This window comes from Thunnus thynnus, chromosome 16, assembly GCF_963924715.1.
Source record: "Thunnus thynnus chromosome 16, fThuThy2.1, whole genome shotgun sequence".
NCBI lineage: Eukaryota > Metazoa > Chordata > Actinopteri > Scombriformes > Scombridae > Thunnus > Thunnus thynnus.
In genome coordinates this window covers 3840659-3862565 of record NC_089532.1, presented here as the reverse complement: position 1 = coordinate 3862565, position 21907 = coordinate 3840659, and the positions used below count along the sequence as shown (strand labels likewise).

The 21907-nt window shown below is 39.3% G+C and overlaps 5 protein-coding genes across 5 annotated transcripts; all 5 read left to right on the top strand.

The window, feature by feature from the left end:
- The first annotated feature begins 1957 nt into the window (after nucleotides 1-1957).
- LOC137199782 (E3 ubiquitin-protein ligase TRIM21-like) lies at nucleotides 1958-5992 on the top strand. The gene is made up of 2 exons (XM_067614323.1): nucleotides 1958-2081; nucleotides 2276-5992. Exon 2 carries the CDS (start codon nucleotides 2278-2280, stop codon nucleotides 3907-3909), a length of 1632 nt encoding a protein of 543 aa, XP_067470424.1. The 5' UTR covers nucleotides 1958-2081; nucleotides 2276-2277; the 3' UTR covers nucleotides 3910-5992.
- Nucleotides 5993-6316: 324 nt separating this feature from the next.
- LOC137199781 (E3 ubiquitin-protein ligase TRIM21-like) lies at nucleotides 6317-9523 on the top strand. Its single transcript, XM_067614322.1, has 2 exons — nucleotides 6317-6772; nucleotides 6975-9523. Exon 2 carries the CDS (start codon nucleotides 6977-6979, stop codon nucleotides 8609-8611), a length of 1635 nt encoding a protein of 544 aa, XP_067470423.1. The 5' UTR covers nucleotides 6317-6772; nucleotides 6975-6976; the 3' UTR covers nucleotides 8612-9523.
- A 651-nt stretch (nucleotides 9524-10174) lies between these two features.
- On the top strand, nucleotides 10175-17106 carry LOC137199783 (E3 ubiquitin-protein ligase TRIM21-like). The gene is made up of 2 exons (XM_067614324.1): nucleotides 10175-13691; nucleotides 16746-17106. The coding sequence occupies exon 1, from the start codon at nucleotides 11246-11248 to the stop codon at nucleotides 12857-12859; it is 1614 nt and encodes a 537-aa protein (XP_067470425.1). The 5' UTR covers nucleotides 10175-11245; the 3' UTR covers nucleotides 12860-13691; nucleotides 16746-17106.
- On the top strand, nucleotides 14236-16654 carry LOC137199785 (E3 ubiquitin-protein ligase TRIM21-like). The gene has a single exon (XM_067614325.1). It carries the CDS (start codon nucleotides 14446-14448, stop codon nucleotides 15862-15864), a length of 1419 nt encoding a protein of 472 aa, XP_067470426.1. The 5' UTR covers nucleotides 14236-14445; the 3' UTR covers nucleotides 15865-16654.
- A 1660-nt stretch (nucleotides 17107-18766) lies between the features above and the next one.
- LOC137200114 (E3 ubiquitin-protein ligase TRIM39-like) lies at nucleotides 18767-19942 on the top strand. Its single transcript, XM_067614794.1, has one exon. It carries the CDS (start codon nucleotides 18767-18769, stop codon nucleotides 19940-19942), a length of 1176 nt encoding a protein of 391 aa, XP_067470895.1.
- Nucleotides 19943-21907: the final 1965 nt, after the last annotated feature.

The window sequence follows — 21907 nt, the reverse complement described above, 5'->3', positions numbered from 1 at the left end:
CTGCTTTTTCTTGTTGTTAAGCAACATACAGGAACTCCTCAGCTGCATTCAGACTAAAAACAGTCCTGTGTAAAACCATAAAAGGGGCTTTGTTGGTGCGGGCATGTTGTTTAAAGTGCCGCTGATACAATGAAATATAATCCAGCAAATCCAATTGGAGTAACAGATTATTGCATTTAAAGGTTTATAAGAAAAACACTGCATAGCAGTTTGTAATAATCACAGAATGGATTTGGAACCTGCAGCATCATCAGCATCTGCGTTCAAAACTACAACTGGTAAACATGCAGCACTGGAATCTTGTATTAAAATCATGTCCTTAAATAACCAACACAACAAATTGCACTGCATGATATCAACAGAACTGAAATCTGATTCATTATTTATGAACGCTGAGTCCTCTGTGCTCCTTCATGTGTGAATAAATATGAGGAGACGCAGGGAGACAATTGACCTGAACGACCCCACAGTAAAAGAACAGAGATGGTCAGACAGCACCATCCGGTGGTGAACAGACGACACTGCATTCTCTGTTGATGTACAATAATCAGGTGTTTCCCTTTCTTTAGATGTTGGTCTTTGCCTCGCTCTCACTTTTAAACCAATCAATTTAAAGATAAACTTAAAATATGAATTATTTTGCATGAACAGGTAACAGTCACTGAAGCAAACGAAAAAAAGAGCAGACTCATAAAAAGAGATGTTTCTTTTTTTGTTTTTCTTTTTCTCTCATTCTTTGTCTTTCTTGTCCTTCACTTTACCTCTCTTTCATCCACCACTTTTTTCTCTCCCACTCTCTTCTACCTCTTCTTCCCCTCTCTCACTTCTCTTCCTGTATTCTCTCACCATTTCTCTGTCTTTCTCTTGCTTTTTTCTTCTCTTTATCCCTCGCTCTTACTTTCAGCCTCTTCCTCTTTGCACTTCTTCAACCTTACTCCCTCCTCTAACTTTGCATCTCCCCTTTCCTTACCTCCTCCTCTTCCTCCTCCTCCTCTCTCAGCATATATATATACAGTGTAACAGGACCACTCAAGCACGTCCTCAGGCCAATTATTTAAAAACACTAATAACCCTTTCTCTACTGGGAGAGAGAGCATTTTCCTCCCCATACATTATTAATGCAGCTCTGCATGATCGTTTTTGTGTTACTTCTGCTTTAAAGGCTATATATGTCTGTCGATTTTCTATATTTTTCTTTCTTTCTTTCTTTCTTTCTTTCTTTCTGGATGATATGTTCCTTCAGTCTGAAGAGTTTGGGCACATAAGTTTAACAGCTCCTAATGCTAATAATACTCAATACAATAAGAAAAAATACAGAAAATCGACAGACATATCCTTCGTGTGTGCTATTTTCAACAAAGGTGTGCGTGATAGTGATTTTCCCTCGCCGGTGCTCATTAAGAGCTGACCAGCTGAGTGTGACTGAGTGAGTGAGTCGGTGGTTCATGTAATTTGCATGCAAAGAGCTGGCCAAGTATGTACAGTTGCTCATTTATAGCTCTTGTTAAGTGGCAGCTGAGTAGACCCCAGAGCTGCTCAGGTGCAGTGACGAGGATATATCAAGTTAAGAGGTTAATTAAATCCAATGCAATCCAATCTGAAACTGTTTCCTACAGTTTTTTCTATTTTTTGTTGTACAGTGGGAAAAAAACAGGTGATATAAACAGGCTTAAAACTCTATATTGAAACTGAACTCAGTAGTTGCCTTTTTGTGAATGTATGTTCTAATGGCTGCTATACTGTAGCCTCCCACTGCAGAACAAAGACAAATACATAGACAAAGACGTGAAAACAAGTATTAAGTCTCCAATAACCAGAGGGTGTCCATATACAGGTTATGTACTTTGCTCCCTATGAAATGTATCTTGTTCTAAAAATATATTGCAATAAGTCACCAACAGAGCTGCAGCAACAGGCAGAGCAACAGTGAAAGACATATGAGCTTCAAAGTCACACTCCTGAAATGAAACTGAAAGTTTGTCAAAGCGTTAAAAGCAAAACTCAGACAACTCTCTCTGTTTCTCTTTAGAGAAAAAATAATAGTTTATTCAGTTTTTCTCAGCAACACAGCAGAAACACTGGTGAGTACAATAAACAACCAGCATTAACACATACTTGGGCTCTATCCAACCAAGAAATGCCTCTCTTATCATACAAGTATGATGTGTCATGTGTATAATACAAAATGACCTCCTAATATTTCAGTAGTCATTGCTTGATATTTAAAATTGTCAACAATTCTGTAACTACTTTTACTTTTGTCCTTGGTGTGTAGATATGTCTGCTGCCACTAGTCTGCTGTCTGAAGATCAGTTTTTGTGCCCCATCTGTCTGGATGTGTTCACTGATCCAGTCAGTACACCATGTGGACACAACTTCTGCAAAAACTGCATCAGTGAACACTGGAATATTGCTGTCCAATGCCAGTGTCCCATCTGTAAAAAGCTTTTCTACACAAAACCTGAGCTGCAGGTCAACGTTTTCATCTCTGAGATGGTTGATCGGTTCAGACAGTCAGCTCAACAGAGAGCCAGCAGCAGCAGATCAGAGCAACAAGCTGCCAAACCAGGAGAAGTTCCCTGTGATGTCTGCACTGGAACCAAACTGAAGGCTGTGAAGTCCTGTTTGGTGTGTCTGGTGTCCTACTGTGAGAATCACCTGGAGCCTCATCTGACAGCATCAGGTCTGAAAAGACATGAGCTGATCAATCCTGTGGAGAACCTGGAAGGCAGGATGTGTATGAAGCACAATAAAGCTCTGGAGTTGTTCTGCAAGGATGATCAGACATGTGTCTGTATGCTCTGCACTATTTTAGACCATAAGACACATAATGTTGTTCCTCTGAAAGAGGAATATGGAGAAAAGAAGGCCGAGCTGGTGAAGACAGAGGCTGAGATTCAGCAGATGATCCAGAAGAGACGACTGAAAATTCAAGAGATCAAACAATCCGTCAAGCTCAGCAAGGAAAATACAGACAAAGAGATAGCAGAAGATGTTCAGGCCTTTACCAAACTGAAGGAGTCAGTTGAGAAATACCAGGCCAGAGTCATCACAGTTACTAAAGAGAAGCAGAAAAGGACAGAGAAACAGGCTGAAGGATTCATCAAAGAGCTGGAGCAGGAAATCTCTGAGCTGAAGAAGAGGAGTTCTGAGCTGGAGAAGCTCTCACACTCTGAAGACCACTTCAACCTCCTCCAAAGCTTCCCGTCCCTGAACGCTGCTCCATCCACCAAAGACTGGACAGAAATAAGAGTCTATCCACCATCATATGATGGGACTATTAAGAAAGCGTTGGCCCAACTGGTGGAGAGACTGAAGAAAATGTTCACAAAGGCTGAGCTGATGTGGGTCCAGCAATATGCAGTGGATGTGACACTTGATCCTGATACAGCAAATCCAAAACTCACCCTGTCTGATGATGGGAAACAAGTCCATCATGTTGATGCAAAGAAGAATCTCCCAGACAACCCAGAGAGATTTTCTATTGGTGCCTGTGTCTTAGGGAAGCAGATTGTTTCCTCTGGAAGAATTTACTTTGAGGTTCAGGTTAAAGGAAAGTCTGATTGGGTTTTAGGAGTTGCCAGAGAGTCAATCAACAGGAAGGGGAGAATCACAATTAGCTGTGAGAATGGTTACTGGACTGTAGATTTTAGGAATGAAGAGCATTTTGTTTTTGCTGACAGTCCAGTCCATCTCCCTCCGAAGTCAAAGCTTGAGAAGGTTGGGGTGTTTGTAGATTATGAGGAGGGTCTGGTCTCCTTTTATGATGTCAATGCTTCAGCTCTTATCTACTCGTATACTGGCTGCTCTTTCAATGAGAAACTCCTCCCATTCTTCTGTCCCTGTCTTAATCAGGGCGGTAAAAACTCCACCCCTCTGATCATCTCCCCTGTCCACCACACTGAGTAGAAAAACCATTTGATTTCCTTGATTTGATTTCACTGTTACTTAATGTAGGAAATCTCCATGTTTAGTGGTAATGTACAGTGTGTTCTTGTTTTCTGCAGATTCTAGTTGTTGTAGATGTTTGCCCTCTTTATTATATATCCCATTTCTACTTACTACCGCAACACAGTAATTTCACCATGAATAATTTGTTTGATTTTATGTAATGTTGTTTATTCTGTTCTAATAAGTGTAATACCTGTCTTCAAATGTCAAACATCACAACAATGGAAATAGAAAAGGTTTTGCATGTGTGGGTTTAGAAAATGGCTGTTTATATCAGTTAAATTCTGACAAAGCTGAGCTTCTTATTTTTGGCCCCGAAAATACTGCTAAAGGCATCATTCAGCATATTGGCCCACTTGCCCCCTATGTCAAAACTAATGCCAGGAATCTTGGTGTTATATTTGACCCTAAATTGAAATTTGAACACCATGTCAATAAAATGGTTAAATCCTGCTTTTTTCAACTTCGGAACATTGCAAAAATCAGACCATTACTGTCAGCCTCTGACCTAGAGCATATCATTCATGCCTTCATTTTTTCCCGTCTCGATTACTGTAACTCCCTTTTCACTTGCCTTAGCCAAGCTGACCTGTCACGTCTTCAGCTTGCACGAAATGCAGCAGCAAGGCTATTAACTAGGACTGGCCACAGATTCCACATCACTCCTGTTTTAGCCTCACTGCATTGGCTGCCAGTGAAGTTCAGGATTGATTTCAAGAATCTCTTAATCACTTATAAGGCCTTACACGGTTTAGCTCCTGCATATATATCCAAGCTACTAAGCCCATATACTACCATGCGGTCACTTAGGTCTTCCAACCAAAACCTGTTGGCCGTACCACGTGCCAAACTAAAAAACCAAGGCGACTGTGCTTTTGTTGCCCTGGCACCCAGACTTTGGAACAATCTCCTCACTTCCATCAGATCAGCTGAATCTGTTGACTGTTTCAAAAAACACCTAAAAGCCTCCTTTTTTTTAGAATGGCTTTCTCATAACATTTCATAAATTCAAGTGTGTGCTCTGGGTGATGACTGTATGCTTGCTGTGTTCGTATGTGTGAGATGTCTGTATGTGTTCTTGAATATGTCTTTCATGGTTTTTGTGTCCTATTTTCTTCGTGTCCCAATATCACTGTAAAGCACTTTGTAACTGTACTATCTGTACTATGTTACACTTCTGTTTCCCAGTCCTTTTGGTCATTTGATTTTGCTTGTTCATATTATTTGTGTTGTACCTTTAAAGGACTGTCTCGTATTTCTGATTAGCTCATAGTGTTGTGTACTTGAGTTTATATTCATGTATCTTCCTGGACAGGTTAATATAGACTGGTTTGTATCAAGAGGTTTGTGTTCTGTTTGCTTTGTGTATTCCTGCACTCCTCCCAAGCCTGTTTTTTCCCCTCCACACCTGCCCTGCATCAAGCTCTTTAGCCCTGCCCTGCTCTGTTTTCTACACACCTGTCCCTTATCAGCCTCGTCAGCCCTTCCCTGCTCCCAGTGTCTCCCTCAACCATCAGCTGCTTGCCTGTTCCCCTGTCCAGTCATCTGTTCCCCATTTCCTCATTAGTTCAGTTTGTATTTTAGCCCTGGATTTCTATTCAGTCTTTGTCGGATCCTCGGTTTAGTCTGTTAGGTATTGTTATGTATTGTCCAAGTTTGTGAAGCACGACTGTGATCAGTTTTTGCTTTGAGCTGTTAGCTTTGTTTTTGGTCTGCTCATGTCCTTATCAAAGAAGAAGTTTCCTCAGCCTCACTGAGCCTGCAGTGTCCTGCAATTGGGCCCATCTGCTCCGCACTACATGACAACAAACTTTACTCTTCACTCTTTGCCTCATTATGTAGCAATCTTTTTCTGATATATTAATGTAAAAACTGCTCTGGGGGAAGATAATCATCTGTCCATGGATATGAGGTATTGTTTGTGTGATTCATATTGTGAAGGGTATTTTTCTTTCTTTCTTTAATAATACTTCATTGTTGGTTTGTCTCTGCGCATGAGATCTGTTGACAATAAGAAAAAAATATAGATAATCGACAGACAGATCCTTCGTGTGTGTGCTATTTTCAACAAAGGTGTGTGTGATAGTGATTTTTCCCTCGCTGGTGCTCATTAAGAGCTGACCAGCTGAGTGTGACTGAGTGAGTGAATCGGTGGTTCATGTAATTTGCATGCAAAGAGCTGGCCAAGTATGTACAGTTGCTCATTTATAGCTCTTGTTAAGTGGCAGCTGAGTGGACCCCAGAGCTGCTCAGGTGCAGTGACGAGGATATATCAAGTTAAGAGGTTAATTAAATCCAATGCAATCCAATCCGAAACTGTTTCCTACGGTTTTTTCTCTATTTTTTGTTGTACAGTGGGAAAAAAACAGGTGATATAAACAGGCTTAAAACTCTATATTGAAACTGAACTCAGTAGTTGCCTTTTTGTGAATGTATGTTCTAATGGCTGCTATACTTTAGCCTCCCATTGCAGAACAAAGACAAATACAAAGACAAAGACGTGAAAACAAGTATTAAGTCTCCAACAACCAGAGAGTGTCCATATACAGGTTATGTACTTTGCTCCCTATGAAATGTATCTTGTTCTAAAAATATTTCACAATAATCACCCTGAAAGAGGTAAAAAAGTCACCAACAGAGCTGCAGCAACAGGCAGAGCAAGAGTTAAAGATATATGAGCTTCAACGTCACACTCCTGAAATGAAACTGAAAGTTTGTCAAAACGTTAGGAGCAAAACTCAGACAACTCTCTCTGTTTCTCTTTAGAGAAAAAATAAACTAAGTTCATTCAATTTTTCTCAGCAACACAGCAGAAACACTGGTGAGTACAATAGACAACCAACATTAGCACATACTTGGGCTCTATCCAACCAGGAAATGCCTCTCTTTTCGTATCTCTTTTCAAGCACGATGTGTCACATGTATAATACAAAATGACCTCTTAATATTTCAGCAATCATTCCTTGATATTTAAAAGTATCAACAATTCTGTAACTACTTTTACTTTTGTCCTTGGTGTGTAGATATGTCTGCTGCCACTAGTCTGCTGTCTAAAGATCAGTTATTGTGCCCCATCTGTCTGGATGTGTTCGCTGATCCAGTCGCCATACCATGTGGACACAACTTCTGCAAAAACTGCATCAGTGAACACTGGAATATTGCTGTCCAATGCCAATGTCCCATCTGTAAAAAGCTTTTCTACACAAAACCTGAGCTGCAGGTCAACGTTTTCATCTCTGAGATGGTTGCTCAGTTCAGACAGTCAGCTCAACAGAGAGCCAGCAGCAGCAGATCAGAGCAACAAGCTGCCAAACCAGGAGAAGTTCCCTGTGACATCTGCACTGGAACCAAACTGAAGGCTGTGAAGTCCTGTCTGGTGTGTCTGGTGTCCTACTGTGAGATTCACCTGGAGCCTCATCTGAATATATCAGGTCTGAAAAGACATGAGCTGATCAATCCTGTGGAGAACCTGGAAGGCAGGATGTGTATGAAGCACGATAAAGCTCTGGAGTTGTTCTGCAAGGATGATCAGACATGTGTCTGTATGCTCTGCACTATTTTAGACCACAAAGCACATGAAGTTGTTCCTCTGAAAGAGGAATATTTAGAAAAGAAGGCCGAGCTGGAGAAGACAGAGGCTGAGATTCAGCAGATGATCCAGAAGAGACGACTGAAGATTCAAGAGATCAAAAAATCTGTCAAGCTCAGCAAGGAAAATGCAGACAAAGAGATAGCAGAAGATGTTCAGGCCTTTACCAAACTGAAGGAGTCAGTTGAGAAATACCAGGCCAGAGTCATCACAATGATTGAAGAGAAGCAGAAAAGGACAGAGAAACAGGCTGAAGGATTCATCAAAGAGCTGGAGCAGGAAATCTCTGAGCTGAAGAAGAGGAGTTCTGAGCTGGAGAAGCTCTCACACTCTGAAGACCACCTCCACCTCCTCCAAAGCTTCCCATCCCTGAACGCTGCTCCACCCACCAAAGACTGGACAGAAGTCAAAGTCTGTCTGCCGTCATATGATGGGACTATTAAGACAGTTGTGGATCAACTGGTGGAGAAACTGAAGAAAATTTTCACATACGGTGAGCTGATGTGGGTCCAGCAGTATGCAGTGGATGTGACACTTGATCCTGATACAGCAAATCCAAAACTCATCCTGTCTGATGATGGGAAACAAGTCCATCACGTTGATGCAGAGAAGAATCTCCCAGACAACCCAGAGAGATTTTCTATTGGTCTCTGTGTCTTAGGGAAGCAAACTGTTTCTTCTGGAAAAATTTACTTTGAAGTTCAGGTTAAAGGAAAGTCTGATTGGATTTTAGGAGTTGCCAGAGAATCAATCAACAGGAAGGGGAGAATCACAATTAGCTGTAAGAATGGTTACTGGGCTCTACGTTTGAGGAATGAAAATCTGTACTTTGCTCTTGCTGATACTCCAGTCTGTCTCTCTCTGAAGTCAAAGCTTGAGAAGATTGGGGTGTTTGTAGATTATGATAAGGGTCTGGTCTCCTTTTATGATGTCGATGCTTCAGCTCTTATCTACTCCTATACCGGCTGCTCCTTCAATGAGAAACTCCTCCCATTCTTCTGTCCCTATCTTAATCAGGGTGGTAACAACTCAGCCCCTCTGATCATCTCCTCTGTCCACCATACTGAGTAGAGAAACCATTTGATTTCCTTGATTTGATTTTACTGTTTTTTAATGTGAGAAATCTCCATGTTTAGTGGTAATGTACAGTGTGTTCTTGTTTTCTTCAGATTCTAGTTGTTGTGGATGTTTGCCTTCTTTATTATATATCCCATTTCTACTTTCTTCTGCAAGACAGTAATTTCATCATGAATAATTTGTTTGATTTTATGTAATGTTGTTTAATCTGTTCTAATAAGTGTAATACATGTCTTCAAATGTCAAACATTACAACAATGTAAACAGAAAAGGTTTTGCATGTGTGGGTTTAGAAAATGGCTGTTTATAGTCCAATATTTACAGGGCCTAGTTTGGGTGTTTTTGATAACTCTTTAGATCACAGACTACAGCATAATAGCATAAACTAAATAAGACAATATCTCTACTTCTGCTGAACTAATTTAGATCCTTTAAAAAATATTATTGGAGTGCAACGTTAAATTGGTGGAATACTCTTTTAATGGGACCGAATGTTATCTGACTAAATTAAGTTCAACTGAAGTGAGCAAAACTTTTCTCTTTACTCTGCCTCACTATTTACCTATTTTTTCTGATATATGATATATTAATGTTAAAACAGCTCTGTGATTGTGATTTACATCTTATGTTATACTTTTTCATATTATTACTTTTATTTTTAAACCAGTGAGGTCCTGATAAAGTTCATAACCAAAGAACAAACAACTCAGTTTGGTTGTCTCTCGCTTGCTGAACTGTGGTCTGGGGTCAAAGGTCAGGAGTAATATAATCATCTCTCCCTGGATTTGAGGTATCGTTTGTGTGATTCATATTGTGAACGTTTACTGATTTTAAATGTATAGTCTGTAAAAAGTATTTTATTGTATTTTGGATATGTTTTAGGAAATTACTTTCCATTAGTTTAGTTTGTTGTTCAGTGTAAAAACATTAAACAATAAAACATAAAGCAAGTACATACGTTTCCTACATTGATATTTTTGGATGACATTAGAGACTCTTTAACTGCTGCAGTCTGATGGAACCACATGTGTCCAATATGACACTGTGACACAGTTAAACTACTGTTGCTCCTCCACAGATTTCCCCTTCATATGCAAACCTCTTCATCACTGCCTCTATCAATACTCTCTTTGCATACTTTTTTTTTGCAAACACCAGATATGTAACTTACCTTGTGTTTCCCTTTTAAATGTGACCTCATAGTGATTACAGAGTCAAAATATTTGTACCTTGGTAAAGCCTCCCACAGTGAGTAAGGAGACACATCAGAAACAGGTTTCTCTTCATTAGGAACAAAATTTAGAATATAGTGAACAAGACTCATTTAAAGTCTGACTTCAGTGTTTGCACTTTTTAAAAATGTTTTGCTGACTTTTCTCTCTATGTGATATTTTTGTGAGTTCTGATGGCTGCATTTATAGTCTAAGAATACAGTTGGCAGAAGTGCATCAAATCAATGTAGAAAAACTAATTCAACACAGAAGGCTGCAGATAGAAAACATTACAAGGAAAGATAAGAATATGATGCTTTATGAAGGATTGAGGGTTTGGAACAGGTGCAGTCAGTCATTCTGGGTGCAGGTTGTTTACAGACACTCCTGTAGGGCTGAAACAAATAATTACTTTCATTATCAACCTGCATACAATCTCATCAAAAACGCTGACGAGATGTACCAACATCTCTGTCTTAGGACCTTAGAATCTACAAATAAAGAAATAAAAAACTTCAGTTGTGGCAGATTAGCAACATAAATACAGACTTTTGTCTGCTTTTGGTCCCTTGTGTCTATTGGAAACACTAGACTGTGTGTAACAAAAAGGATGATCAGGAGTTATTAGTAAGAAGCACTGTGTATTCCACATCTTTAGATTTTTAGAGCAGAGGGAGTTTTCAAGCAATGCTTTCTCTTCACTTGACTTTCTTTAGATGCAATATACTACTTGAAAATTCCTTATTTGAACAATGTGAAAACTGTGAAAATGGTCTAACTATTGTTATTTGAGCTCAGTTATTTTTAACTGAGCTCAGTGGTTGTCTTTTTGTAAATATATATTCTAATGGCTGCTGTAGCAAAGAATATATGAAAGAAATGATCAAGCCTCCTGTCACTAGAGGATGCCCACATGCACCTCCCCATTAAATGAATCCTGTGCCATAAATATGCCACAATAATCACCCTGAAGGAGGAAACAATACATCACTAACAGAGCTGCAGTGAGAGGCGGAGCAATAGTGGAAAAACGGGTGAACTTCAACGTCACATTCCTGAAATGAAACTTAAAGTCTGTCAAAGCAACAGGAGAACTGCAGTTGAGACAACTCTGTGTTTCTCTCTACAGACAATTTAAACTAAGTTCATCAGGTCTTTCTCATCTACAGCAGAAACAGTGGTGAGTACAGCAGACAATATCTATTATTTAAACAACCAGCATTAACACATACTTGAGCTCTAATCAAGCAAGAAATGCTTCTCTTTTCATTTAATACTGACAGCTGTCAAATAAAACTTTCACTTAAGTGCAATGTAGTTATACAAAATGACCTAATTATTCAGTAATCATTGTTTGATATTTAAAACAATTGAAAAATCTGTAATTACTTTGACTTTTTGTCCTTGGTGTGTAGATATGGCTGCTGCCACTAGTCTGCTGTCCGAAGATCAGTTTCTGTGCTCCATCTGCCTGGATGTGTTCACTGATCCAGTCAGTACACCATGTGGACACAACTTCTGCAAAAACTGCATCACTGAACACTGGAATATTGCTGTCCAATGCCAGTGTCCCATCTGTAAAATGCTTTTCTACACAAAACCTGAGCTGCAGGTCAACATTTTCATCTCTGAGATGGTTGATCGGTTCAGACAGTCAGCTCAACAGAGAGCCAGCAGCAGCAGATCAGAGCAACAAGCTGCCAAACCAGGAGAAGTTCCCTGTGACGTCTGCACTGGAACCAAACTGAAGGCTGTGAAGTCCTGTCTGGTGTGTCTGGTGTCCTACTGTGAGACTCACCTGGAGCCTCATCTGACAGCATCAGGACTGAAAATACATCAGCTGATTGATCCTGTGGAGAACCTGGAGGGAAGAATGTGTGTGAACCACAATAAACTGCTGGAGTTGTTCTGCAAGGATGATCAGACATGTGTCTGTATGCTCTGCACTATTTTAGACCACAAGGCACATAATGTTGTTCCGCTGAAACAAGAATATGAAGAAAAGAAGGCTGAGCTGGTGAAGACAGAGGCTGAGATTCAGCAGATGATCCAGAAGAGACGACTGAAAATTCAAGAGATCAAACAATCTGTCAAGCTCAGCAAGGAAAATGCAGACAAAGAGATAGCAGAAGATGTTCAGGCCTTTACCAAACTGAAGGAGTCAGTTGAGAAATACCAGGCCAGAGTCATCACAATGATTGAAGAGAAGCAGAAAAGGACAGAGAAACAGGCTGAAGGATTCATCAAAAAGCTGGAGCAGGAAATCTCTGAGCTGGAGAAGCTCACACACTCTGAAGACCACTTCAACCTCCTCCAAAGCTTCCCGTCCCTGAACGCTGCTCCACCATCCAAAGACTGGACAGAAGTCAGAGTCCGTCCGCTGTCATATGATGGGACTGTGAAGACAGTTGTGGCTCAACTGGTGGAGAGACTGAAGAAAATGTTCACATACAGTGAGCTGATGTGGGTCCAGCAGTATGCAGTAGATGTGACACTTGATCCTGATACAGCAAATCCAAAACTCATCCTGTCTGATGATGGGAAACAAGTCCATCATGTTGATGCAAAGAAGAATCTCCCAGACAACCCAGAAAGATTTTCTATTGGTCTCTGTGTCTTAGGGAAGCAAACTGTTTCTTCTGGAAAAATGTACTTTGAGGTTCAGGTTAAAGGAAAGCCTGATTGGGTTTCAGGAGTTTCCAGAGAGTCAATCAACAGGAAGGGGCTATCTGCAATTAGCTGTAAGAATGGTTACTGGACTGTATGCTTGAAGAATGAAAATTGGTACTTTGCTCTTGCTGATACTCCAGTCTGTCTCTCTCTGAAGTCAAAGCTTGAGAAGGTTGGGGTGTTTGTGGATTATGAGGAGGGTCTGGTCTCCTTTTATGATGTCAATGCTTCAGCTCTTATCTACTCGTATACTGGTTGCTCCTTCAATGAGAATCTCCTCCCATTCTTCTGTCCCTGTTCTAATCAGGGCGGTAAAAACTCCACCCCTTTGATCATCTCCCCTGTCCACCACACTGAGTAGAGAAACCATTTGATTTCCTTGAAAAAGACTCACTTTTTTATTTTGAGAAATCTTCATGTTTAGTGGTAATGTACAGTGTCTACTTGTTGTCTCCAGATTCTAGTTGTTGTGGATGTTTGCCCTCTTTATTATATATCCCATTTGTACTTACTACTGCAAGACAGTAATTTCACCATGAATAATTTGTTTGATTTTATGTAATGTTGTTTAATCCGTTCTAATAAGTTTAATACCTGTCTTCAAATGTCAAACATCGCAACAATGTAAACAGAAAAGGTTTTGCATGTGTGGGTTTAGAAAATGGCTGTTTATAGTCCAATATTTACAGGGCCTAGTTTGGGTGTTTTTGATAACTCTTTAGATTACAGACTACAGCATAATAGCATAAACTAAATAAGACAATATCTCTGCTTCTGCTGAACTAATTTAGATCCTTTAAAAAATATTATTGGAGTGCAAAGTTAAATTGGTGGAATACTCTTTTAATGGGACTGAATGTTATCTGACTAAATTAAGTCCAACTGAAGTGAGCAAAACTTTTCTCTTTACTCTGCCTCACTATTTATCTATTTTTTCTGATATATTATATATTAATGTTAAAACAGCTGTGTGATTGTGATTTACATCTTATGTTATACTTTTTCATATTATTACTTTTATTTTTAAACCAGTGAGGTCCAGATAAATTTCATAACTGAAAAACAAACAACTCAGTTTGGTTGTCTCTAGATTGCTGAACTGTGGTCTGGGGTCAAAGGTCAGGGGTAATATAATCATCTCTCCCTGGATATGAGGTATCGTTTGTGTTATTCATATTGTGAAGGTTTATTTAGTTTGTTGATTTTAAATGTACAGTATGTAAAGGCATTTTATTGTATTTTGGATATGTTTTAGGAAAAATATAAATATGCCACAATAATTAACCGGAAGGAGGAAACAATACGTCACTAACAGAGCTGCAGTGAGAGGCGGAGCAATAGTGGAAAAACGGGTGAACTTCAACGTCACATTCCTGAAATGAAACTTAAAGTCTGTCGAAGCAACAGGAGAACTGCAGTTGAGACAACTCTGTGTTTCTCTCTACAGACAAATTTAAACTAAGTTCATCAGGTCTTTCTCATCTACAGCAGAAACACTGGTGAGTACAGCAGACAATATCTATTATGTAAACAACCAGCATTAACACATACTTGAGCTCTAATCAAGCAGGAAATGCTTCTCTTTTTTAATTTAATACTGACAGCTGTCAAATAAAAGTTTCACTTAAGTGCAATGTAGTTAAACAAAATTACCTAATTATTCAGTAATTATTGTTTGATATTTAAAACAATTGAAAAATCTGTAATTACTTTGACTTTTTGTTCTTAGTGTGTAGATATGTCTGCTGCCACTAGTCTGCTGTCTCAAGATCAGTTTCTGTGCTCCATCTATATGGATGTGTTCACTGATCCAGTCGCCATACCATGTGGACACAACTTCTGCAAAAACTGCATCAGTGAAAATTGGGATAGTGATACTGTCCAATGCCAGTGTCCCATCTGTAAAAAGCTTTTCTCCTCAAGACCTGAGCTGCAGGTCAACATGAGATGGTTGATCGGTTCAGACAGTCAGCTCAACAGAGAGCCAACAGCAGCAGATCAGAGCAACAAGCTGCCAAACCAGGAGAAGTACCCTGTGACGTCTGTACTGGAACCAAACTGAAGGCTGTGAAGTCCTGTCTGGTGTGTCTGGTGTCCTACTGTGAGACTCACCTGGAGCCTCATCTGACAGCATCAGGACTGAAAATACATGAGCTGATTGATCCTGTGGAGAACCTGGAGGGAAGAATGTGTGTGAACCACAATAAACTGCTGGAGTTGTTCTGCAAGGATGATCAGACATGTGTCTGTATGGTCTGCACTATTTTAGACCACAAAGCACATGAAGTTGTTCCTCTAAAAGAGGAATATGAAGAAAAGAAGGCCGAGCTGGAGAAGACAGAGACTGAGATTCAGCAGATGATCCAGAAGAGACGACTGAAGATTCAAGAGATCAAACAATCCATCAAGCTCAGCAAGGAAAATGCAGACCAAGAGATAGCAGAAGATGTTCAGGCCTTTACCAAACTGAAGGAGTCAGTTGAGAAATACCAGGCCAGAGTCATCACAATGATTGAAGAGAAGCAGAAAAGGACAGAGAAACAGGCTGAAGGATTCATCAAAGAGCTGGAGCAGGAAATCTCTGAGCTGAAGAAGAGAAGTTCTGAGCTGGAGAAGCTCTCACACTCTGAAGACCACTTCAACCTCCTCCAAAGCTTCCCATCCCTGAACACTGCTCCACCCACCAAAGACTGGACAGATGTCAAAGTCTGTCCGCTGTCATATGATGGGACTGTGAAGACAGTTGTGGCTCAACTGGTGAAGAAACTGAAGAAAATGTTCACATACGGTGAGCTGATGTGGGTCCAGCAGTATGCAGTGGATGTGACACTTGATCCTGATACAGCAAATCCCAATCTCATCCTGTCTGACGATGGGAAACAAGTCCATCATGTTGATGCAGAGAAGAATCTCCCAGACAACCCAGAAAGATTTTCTATTGGTGCCTGTGTCTTAGGGAAGCAAACTGTTTCTTCTGGAAAAATGTACTTTGAGGTTCAGGTTAAAGGAAAGTCTGATTGGATTTTAGGAGTTGCCAGAGAGTCAATCAACAGGAAGGAGAGAATCACAATTAGCTGTGAGAATGGTTACTGGACTGTATGTTTGACGAATGAAAATAAGTACTTTGCTCTTGCTGACCATCCAGTTCGTCTCTGTCTGAAGTCAAAGCCTCAGAAGGTTGGGGTGTTTGTAGATTATGATGAGGGTCTGGTCTCCTTTTATGATGTCGATGCTGCAGCTCTTATCTACTCCTATACCGGCTGCTCCTTCAATGAGAAACTCCTCCCATTCTTCTGTCCCTTTCTTAATCAGGGTGGTAACAACTCCACCCCTCTGATCATCTCCCCTGTCCACCACACTGAGTAGAGAAACCATTTGATTTCCTTGAAAAAGACTCACTTTTTTATTTTGAGAAATCTTCATGTTTAGTGGTAATGTACAGTGTCTACTTGTTGTCTCCAGATTCTAGTTGTTGTGGATGTTTGCCCTCTTTATTATATATCCCATTTGTACTTACTACTGCAAGACAGTAATTTCACCATGAATAATTTGTTTGATTTTATGTAATGTTGTTTAATCCGTTCTAATAAGTTTAATACCTGTCTTCAAATGTCAAACATCGCAACAATGTAAACAGAAAAGGTTTTGCATGTGTGGGTTTAGAAAATGGCTGTTTATAGTCCAATATTTACAGGGCCTAGTTTGGGTGTTTTTGATAACTCTTTAGATTACAGACTACAGCATAATAGCATAAACTAAATAAGACAATATCTCTGCTTCTGCTGAACTAATTTAGATCCTTTAAAAAATATTATTGGAGTGCAAAGTTAAATTGGTGGAATACTCTTTTAATGGGACTGAATGTTATCTGACTAAATTAAGTCCAACTGAAGTGAGCAAAACTTTTGTCTTTACTCTGCCTCACTATTTACCTATTTTTTCTGATATATTAATGTTAAAACAGCTCTGTGATTGTGATTTACATCTTATGTTATACTTTTTCATATTATTACTTTTATTTTTAAACCAGTGAGGTCCTGATAAAGTTCATAACCAAAGAACAAACAACTCAGTTTGGTTGTCTCTAGATTGCTGAACTGTGGTCTTGGGTCAAAGGTCAGGAGTAATATAATCATCTCTCCCTGGATTTGAGGTATCGTTTGTGTGATTCATATATTTGAAGGTTTACTGATTTTAAATGTATAGTCTGTAAAAAGTATTTTATTGTATTTTGGATATGTTTTAAGAAAATTACTTTACATTAGTTTAGTTTATGTTGTTCAGTGTAAAAACATTAAACAATAAAACATAAAGCAAGTACATACGTTTTCTACATTGATATTTTTGGATGACATTAGAGACTCTTTAACTGCTGCAGTCTGATGGAACCACGTGTCCAATATGACACTGTAACATAGTTAAACTACTGTTGCTCCTCCACAGATTTCCCCTTCATATGCAAACCTCTTCATCACTGCCTCTATCAATACTCTCTTTGAATACCTTTTTTTTTGCAAACACCAGATATGTAACTTACATTGTGTTTCCCTTTTAAATGTGACTTCATAGTGATTACAGAGTCAAAATATTTGTACCTTGGTAAAGCCTCCCACAGTGAGTAAGGAGACACATCAGAAACAGGTTTCTCTTCATTAGGAACAAAATTTAGAATATAGTGAACAAGACTCATTTAAAGTCTGACTTCAGTGTTAGTTCTGATGGCTGCATTTATAGTCTAAGAACACAGTTGGCAGAAGTGCATCAAATCAATGTAGAAAAACTAATTCAACACAGAAGGCTGCAGATAGAAAACATTACAAGGAAAGATAAGAATATGATGCTTTATGAAGGATTGAGGGTTTGGAACAGGTGCAATCAGTCATTCTGGGTGCAGGTTGTTTACAGACACAGCTGTATGGCTGAAACAAATAATTACTTTCATTATCAACCTGCATACAATCTCATCAAAAACGCTGACGAGATGTACCAACATCTATGTTGTAGGACCTTAGAATCTACAAATAAAGAAATAAAAACCTTCAGTTGTGGCAGATTAGCAACATAAATACAGACTTTTGTCTGCTTTTGGTCCCTTGTGTCTGTTGGAAACACTAGACTGTGTGTAACAAAAAGGATGATCAGGAGTTATTAGTAAGAAGCACTGTGTATTCCACATCTTTAGATTTTTAGAGCAGAGGGAGTTTTCAACCAATGCTGTCTCTTCACTTGACTTTCTTTAGATGCAATATACTACTTCCTTATTTGAACAATATGAAAACTGTGAAAATGGTCTTACTATTGTTATTTGAGCTCAGTTATTTTTAACTGAGCTCAGTGGTTGTCTTTTTGTAAATATATATTCTAATGGCTGCTGTAGCAAAGAATATATGAAAGAAATGATCAAGCCTCCTGTCACTAGAGGATGCCCACATGCACCTCCCTATGAAATGAATCCTGTGCCATAAATATCCCACAATAATTAACCGGAAGGAGGAAACAATACATCACTAACAGAGCTGCAGTGAGAGGCGGAGCAATAGTGGAAAAACAGGTGAACTTCAACGTCACATTTCTGAAATGAAACTTAAAGTCTGTCGAAGCAACAGGAGAACTGCAGTTGAGACAACTCTGTGTTTCTCTCTACAGACAATTTAAACTAAGTTCATCAGGTCTTTCTCATCTACAGCAGAAACACTGGTGAGTACAGCAGATGATGTCTATTATTTAAACAACCAGCATTAACACATACTTGAGCTCTAATCAAGCAGGAAATGCTTCTCTTACTTTGACTTTTTGTTCTTAGTGTGTAGATATGTCTGCTGCCACTAGTCTGCTGTCTCAAGATCAGTTTCTGTGCTCCATCTGTCTGGATGTGTTCACTGATCCAGTCGCCATACCATGTGGACACAACTTCTGCAAAAACTGCATCAGTGAACACTGGAATATTGCTGTCCAATGCCAGTGTCCCATCTGTAAAACGCTTTTCTACACAAAACCTGAGCTGCAGGTCAACATTTTCATCTCTGAGATGGTTGATCGGTTCAGACAGTCAGCTCAACAGAGAGCCAGCAGCAGCAGATCAGAGCAACAAGCTGCCAAACCAGGAGAAGTTCCCTGTGACGTCTGTACTGGAACCAAACTGAAGGCTGTGAAGTCCTGTCTGGTGTGTCTTGTGTGCTATTGTGAGATTCACCTGGAGCCTCATCTGACAGCGTCAGGATTGAAAAGACATGCGCTGATTGATCCTGTGGAGAACCTGGAAGGAAGAATGTGTATGAAGCATGATAAACTGCTGGAGTTGTTCTGCAAGGATGATCAGACATGTGTCTGTATGCTCTGCACTATTTTAGACCACAAGGCACATGAAGTTGTTCCCCTGAAAGAGGAATATGAAGAAAAGAAGGCCGAGCTAGAGAAGACAGAGACTGAGATTCAGCAGATGATCCAGAAGAGACGACTGAAGATTCAAGAGATCAAACAATCCGTCAAGCTCAGCAAGGAAAATGCAGACAAAGAGATAGCAGAAGATGTTCAGGCCTTTACCAAACTGAAGGAGTCAGTTGAGAAATACCAGGCCAGAGTCATCACAATGATTGAAGAGAAGCAGAAAAGGACAGAGAAACAGGCTGAAGGATTCATCAAAGAGCTGGAGCAGGAAATCTCTGAGCTGAAGAAGAGAAGTTCTGAGCTGGAGAAGCTCTCACACTCTGAAGACCACTTCAACCTCCTCCAAAGCTTCCTGTCCCTGAACGCTGCTCCACCCACCAAAGACTGGACAGATGTCAAAGTCTGTCTGCCGTCATATGATGGGACTGTGAAGACAGTTGTGGCTCAACTGGTGAAGAGACTGAAGAAAATGTTCACATACGGTGAGCTGATGTGGGTAAAGCAGTATGCATTGGATGTGACACTTGATCCTGATACAGCACATCCCAAACTCATCCTGTCTGATGATGGGAAACAAGTCCATCATGATGATGCAGAGAAGAATCTCCCAGACAAACCAGAGAGATTTTCTAGGGGTCTCTGTGTCTTAGGGAAGCAGATTGTTTCTTCTGGAAAAATTTACTTTGAGGTTCAAGTTAAAGAGAAGATGCGCTGGGATCTAGGAGTTGCCAGAGAATCGATCAACAGGAAGGAGCTATTCAGAATCAGCTGTGAGAATGGTTACTGGACTGTGAGTTTAAGGATTGAAAAGTACTTTGCTTTTGCTGAGACTCCAGTTCGTCTCTCTCTGAAGTCAAAGCCTCAGAAGGTTGGGGTGTTTGTGGATTATGATGAGGGTCTGGTCTCCTTTTATGATGTCAATGCTTCAGCTCTTATCTACTCGTATACCGGCTGCTCCTTCAATGAGAAACTCCTCCCATTCTTCTGTCCTGGTCTTAATCAGGGCGGTAACAACTCCACCCCTCTGATCATCTCCCCTGTCCACCACACTGAGTAGAGAAACCATTTGATTTCCTTGAAAAGGATTCACTATTTTTAAATGTGAGAAATCTCCATGGTTAGTGGTAATGTACAGTGTGTCCTTTTTTCTTCAGATTCTAGTTGTTGTAGATGTTTGCCTTCTTCATTATATATCCCATTTCTACTTACTGATGCAACACAATAATTTGATGATCATTAATTGAATTGATTTTATGTAATGTTGTTTAATCTGTTCTAATAAGTTTAATACCTGTCTTCAAATGTCAAACATCACAACAATGTAAATAGAAAAGGTTTTGTATGTGTTGGTTTAGAAAATGGCTGTTTATAGTCCAATAGTTACAGGGCCTAGTTTGGGTGTTTTTGATAACACTTTAGATTACAGACTACAGCATAATAGCATAAACTAAATAATACAATATCTCTGCTTCTGCTGAACTAATTTAGATCCTTTAAAAAATATTATTGGAGTGCAAAGTTAAATTGGTGGAATACTCTTTTAATGGGACTGAATGTTATCTGACTAAATTAAGTCCAACTGAAGTGAGCAAAACTTTTGTCTTTACTCTGCCTCACTATTTACCTATTTTTTCTGATATATTAATGTTAAAACAGCTCTGTGATTGTGATTTACATCTTATGTTATACTTTTTCATATTATTACTTTTATTTTTAAACCAGTGAGGTCCTGATAAAGTTCATAACCAAAGAACAAACAACTCAGTTTGGTTGTCTCTAGATTGCTGAACTGTGGTCTGGGGTCAAAGGTCAGGAGTAATATAATCATCACTCCCTGGATTTGAGGTATCGTTTGTGTGATTCATATTGTGAAGGTTTACTGATTTTAAATGTATAGTCTGTAAAAAGTATTTTATTGTATTTTGGATATGTTTTAAGAAAATTACTTTACATTAGTTTAGTTTATGTTGTTCAGTGTAAAAACATTAAACAATAAAACATAAAGCAAGTACATACGTTTCCTACATTGATATTTTTGGATGACATTAGAGACTCTTTAACTGCTGCAGTCTGATGGAACCACATGTGTCCAATATGACACTGTAACATAGTTAAACTGCTGTTGCTCCTCCACAGATTTCCCCTTCATATGAAAACCTCTTCATCACTGCCTCTATCAATACTCTCTTTGAATACCTTTTTTTTTGCAAACACCAGATATGTAACTTACCTTGTGTTTCCCTTTTAAATGTGACTTCATAGTGATTACAGAGTCAAAATATTTGTACCTTGTTAAAGCCTCCCACAGTGAGTAAGGAGACACATCAGAAACAGGTTTCTCTTCATTAGGAACAAAATTTAGAATATAGTGAACAAGACTCATTTAAAGTCTGACTTCAGTGTTTGCACTTTTTAAAAATGTTTTGCTGACTTTTCTCTCTATGTGATATTTTTGTGAGTTCTGATGTCTGCATTTATAGTCTAAGAACACAGTTGGCAGAAGTGCATCAAATCAATGTAGAAAAACCAATTGAACACAGAAGGCTGCAGATAGAAAACATTACAAGGAAAGATAAGAATATGATTCTTTATGAAGGATTGAGGGTTTGGATCAGGTGCAATCAGTCATTCTGGGTGCAGGTTGTTTACAGACACTCCTGTAGGGCTGAAACAAATAATTACTTTCATTATCAACCTGCATACAATCTCATCAAAAACGCTGACGAGATGTACCAACATCTCTGTCTTAGGACCTTAGAATCTACAAATAAAGAAATAAAAACCTTCAGTTGTGGCCAATTAGCAACATAAATACAGACTTTTGTCTGCTTTTGGTCCCTTGTGTCTATTGGAAACACTAGACTGTGTGTAACAAAAAGGATGATCAGGAGTTATTCGTAAGAAGCACTGTGTATTCCACATCTTTAGATTTTTAGAGCAGAGGGAGTTTTCAACCAATGCTTTCTCTTCACTTGACTTTCTTTAGATGCAATATACTACTTCGTTATTTGAACAATATGAA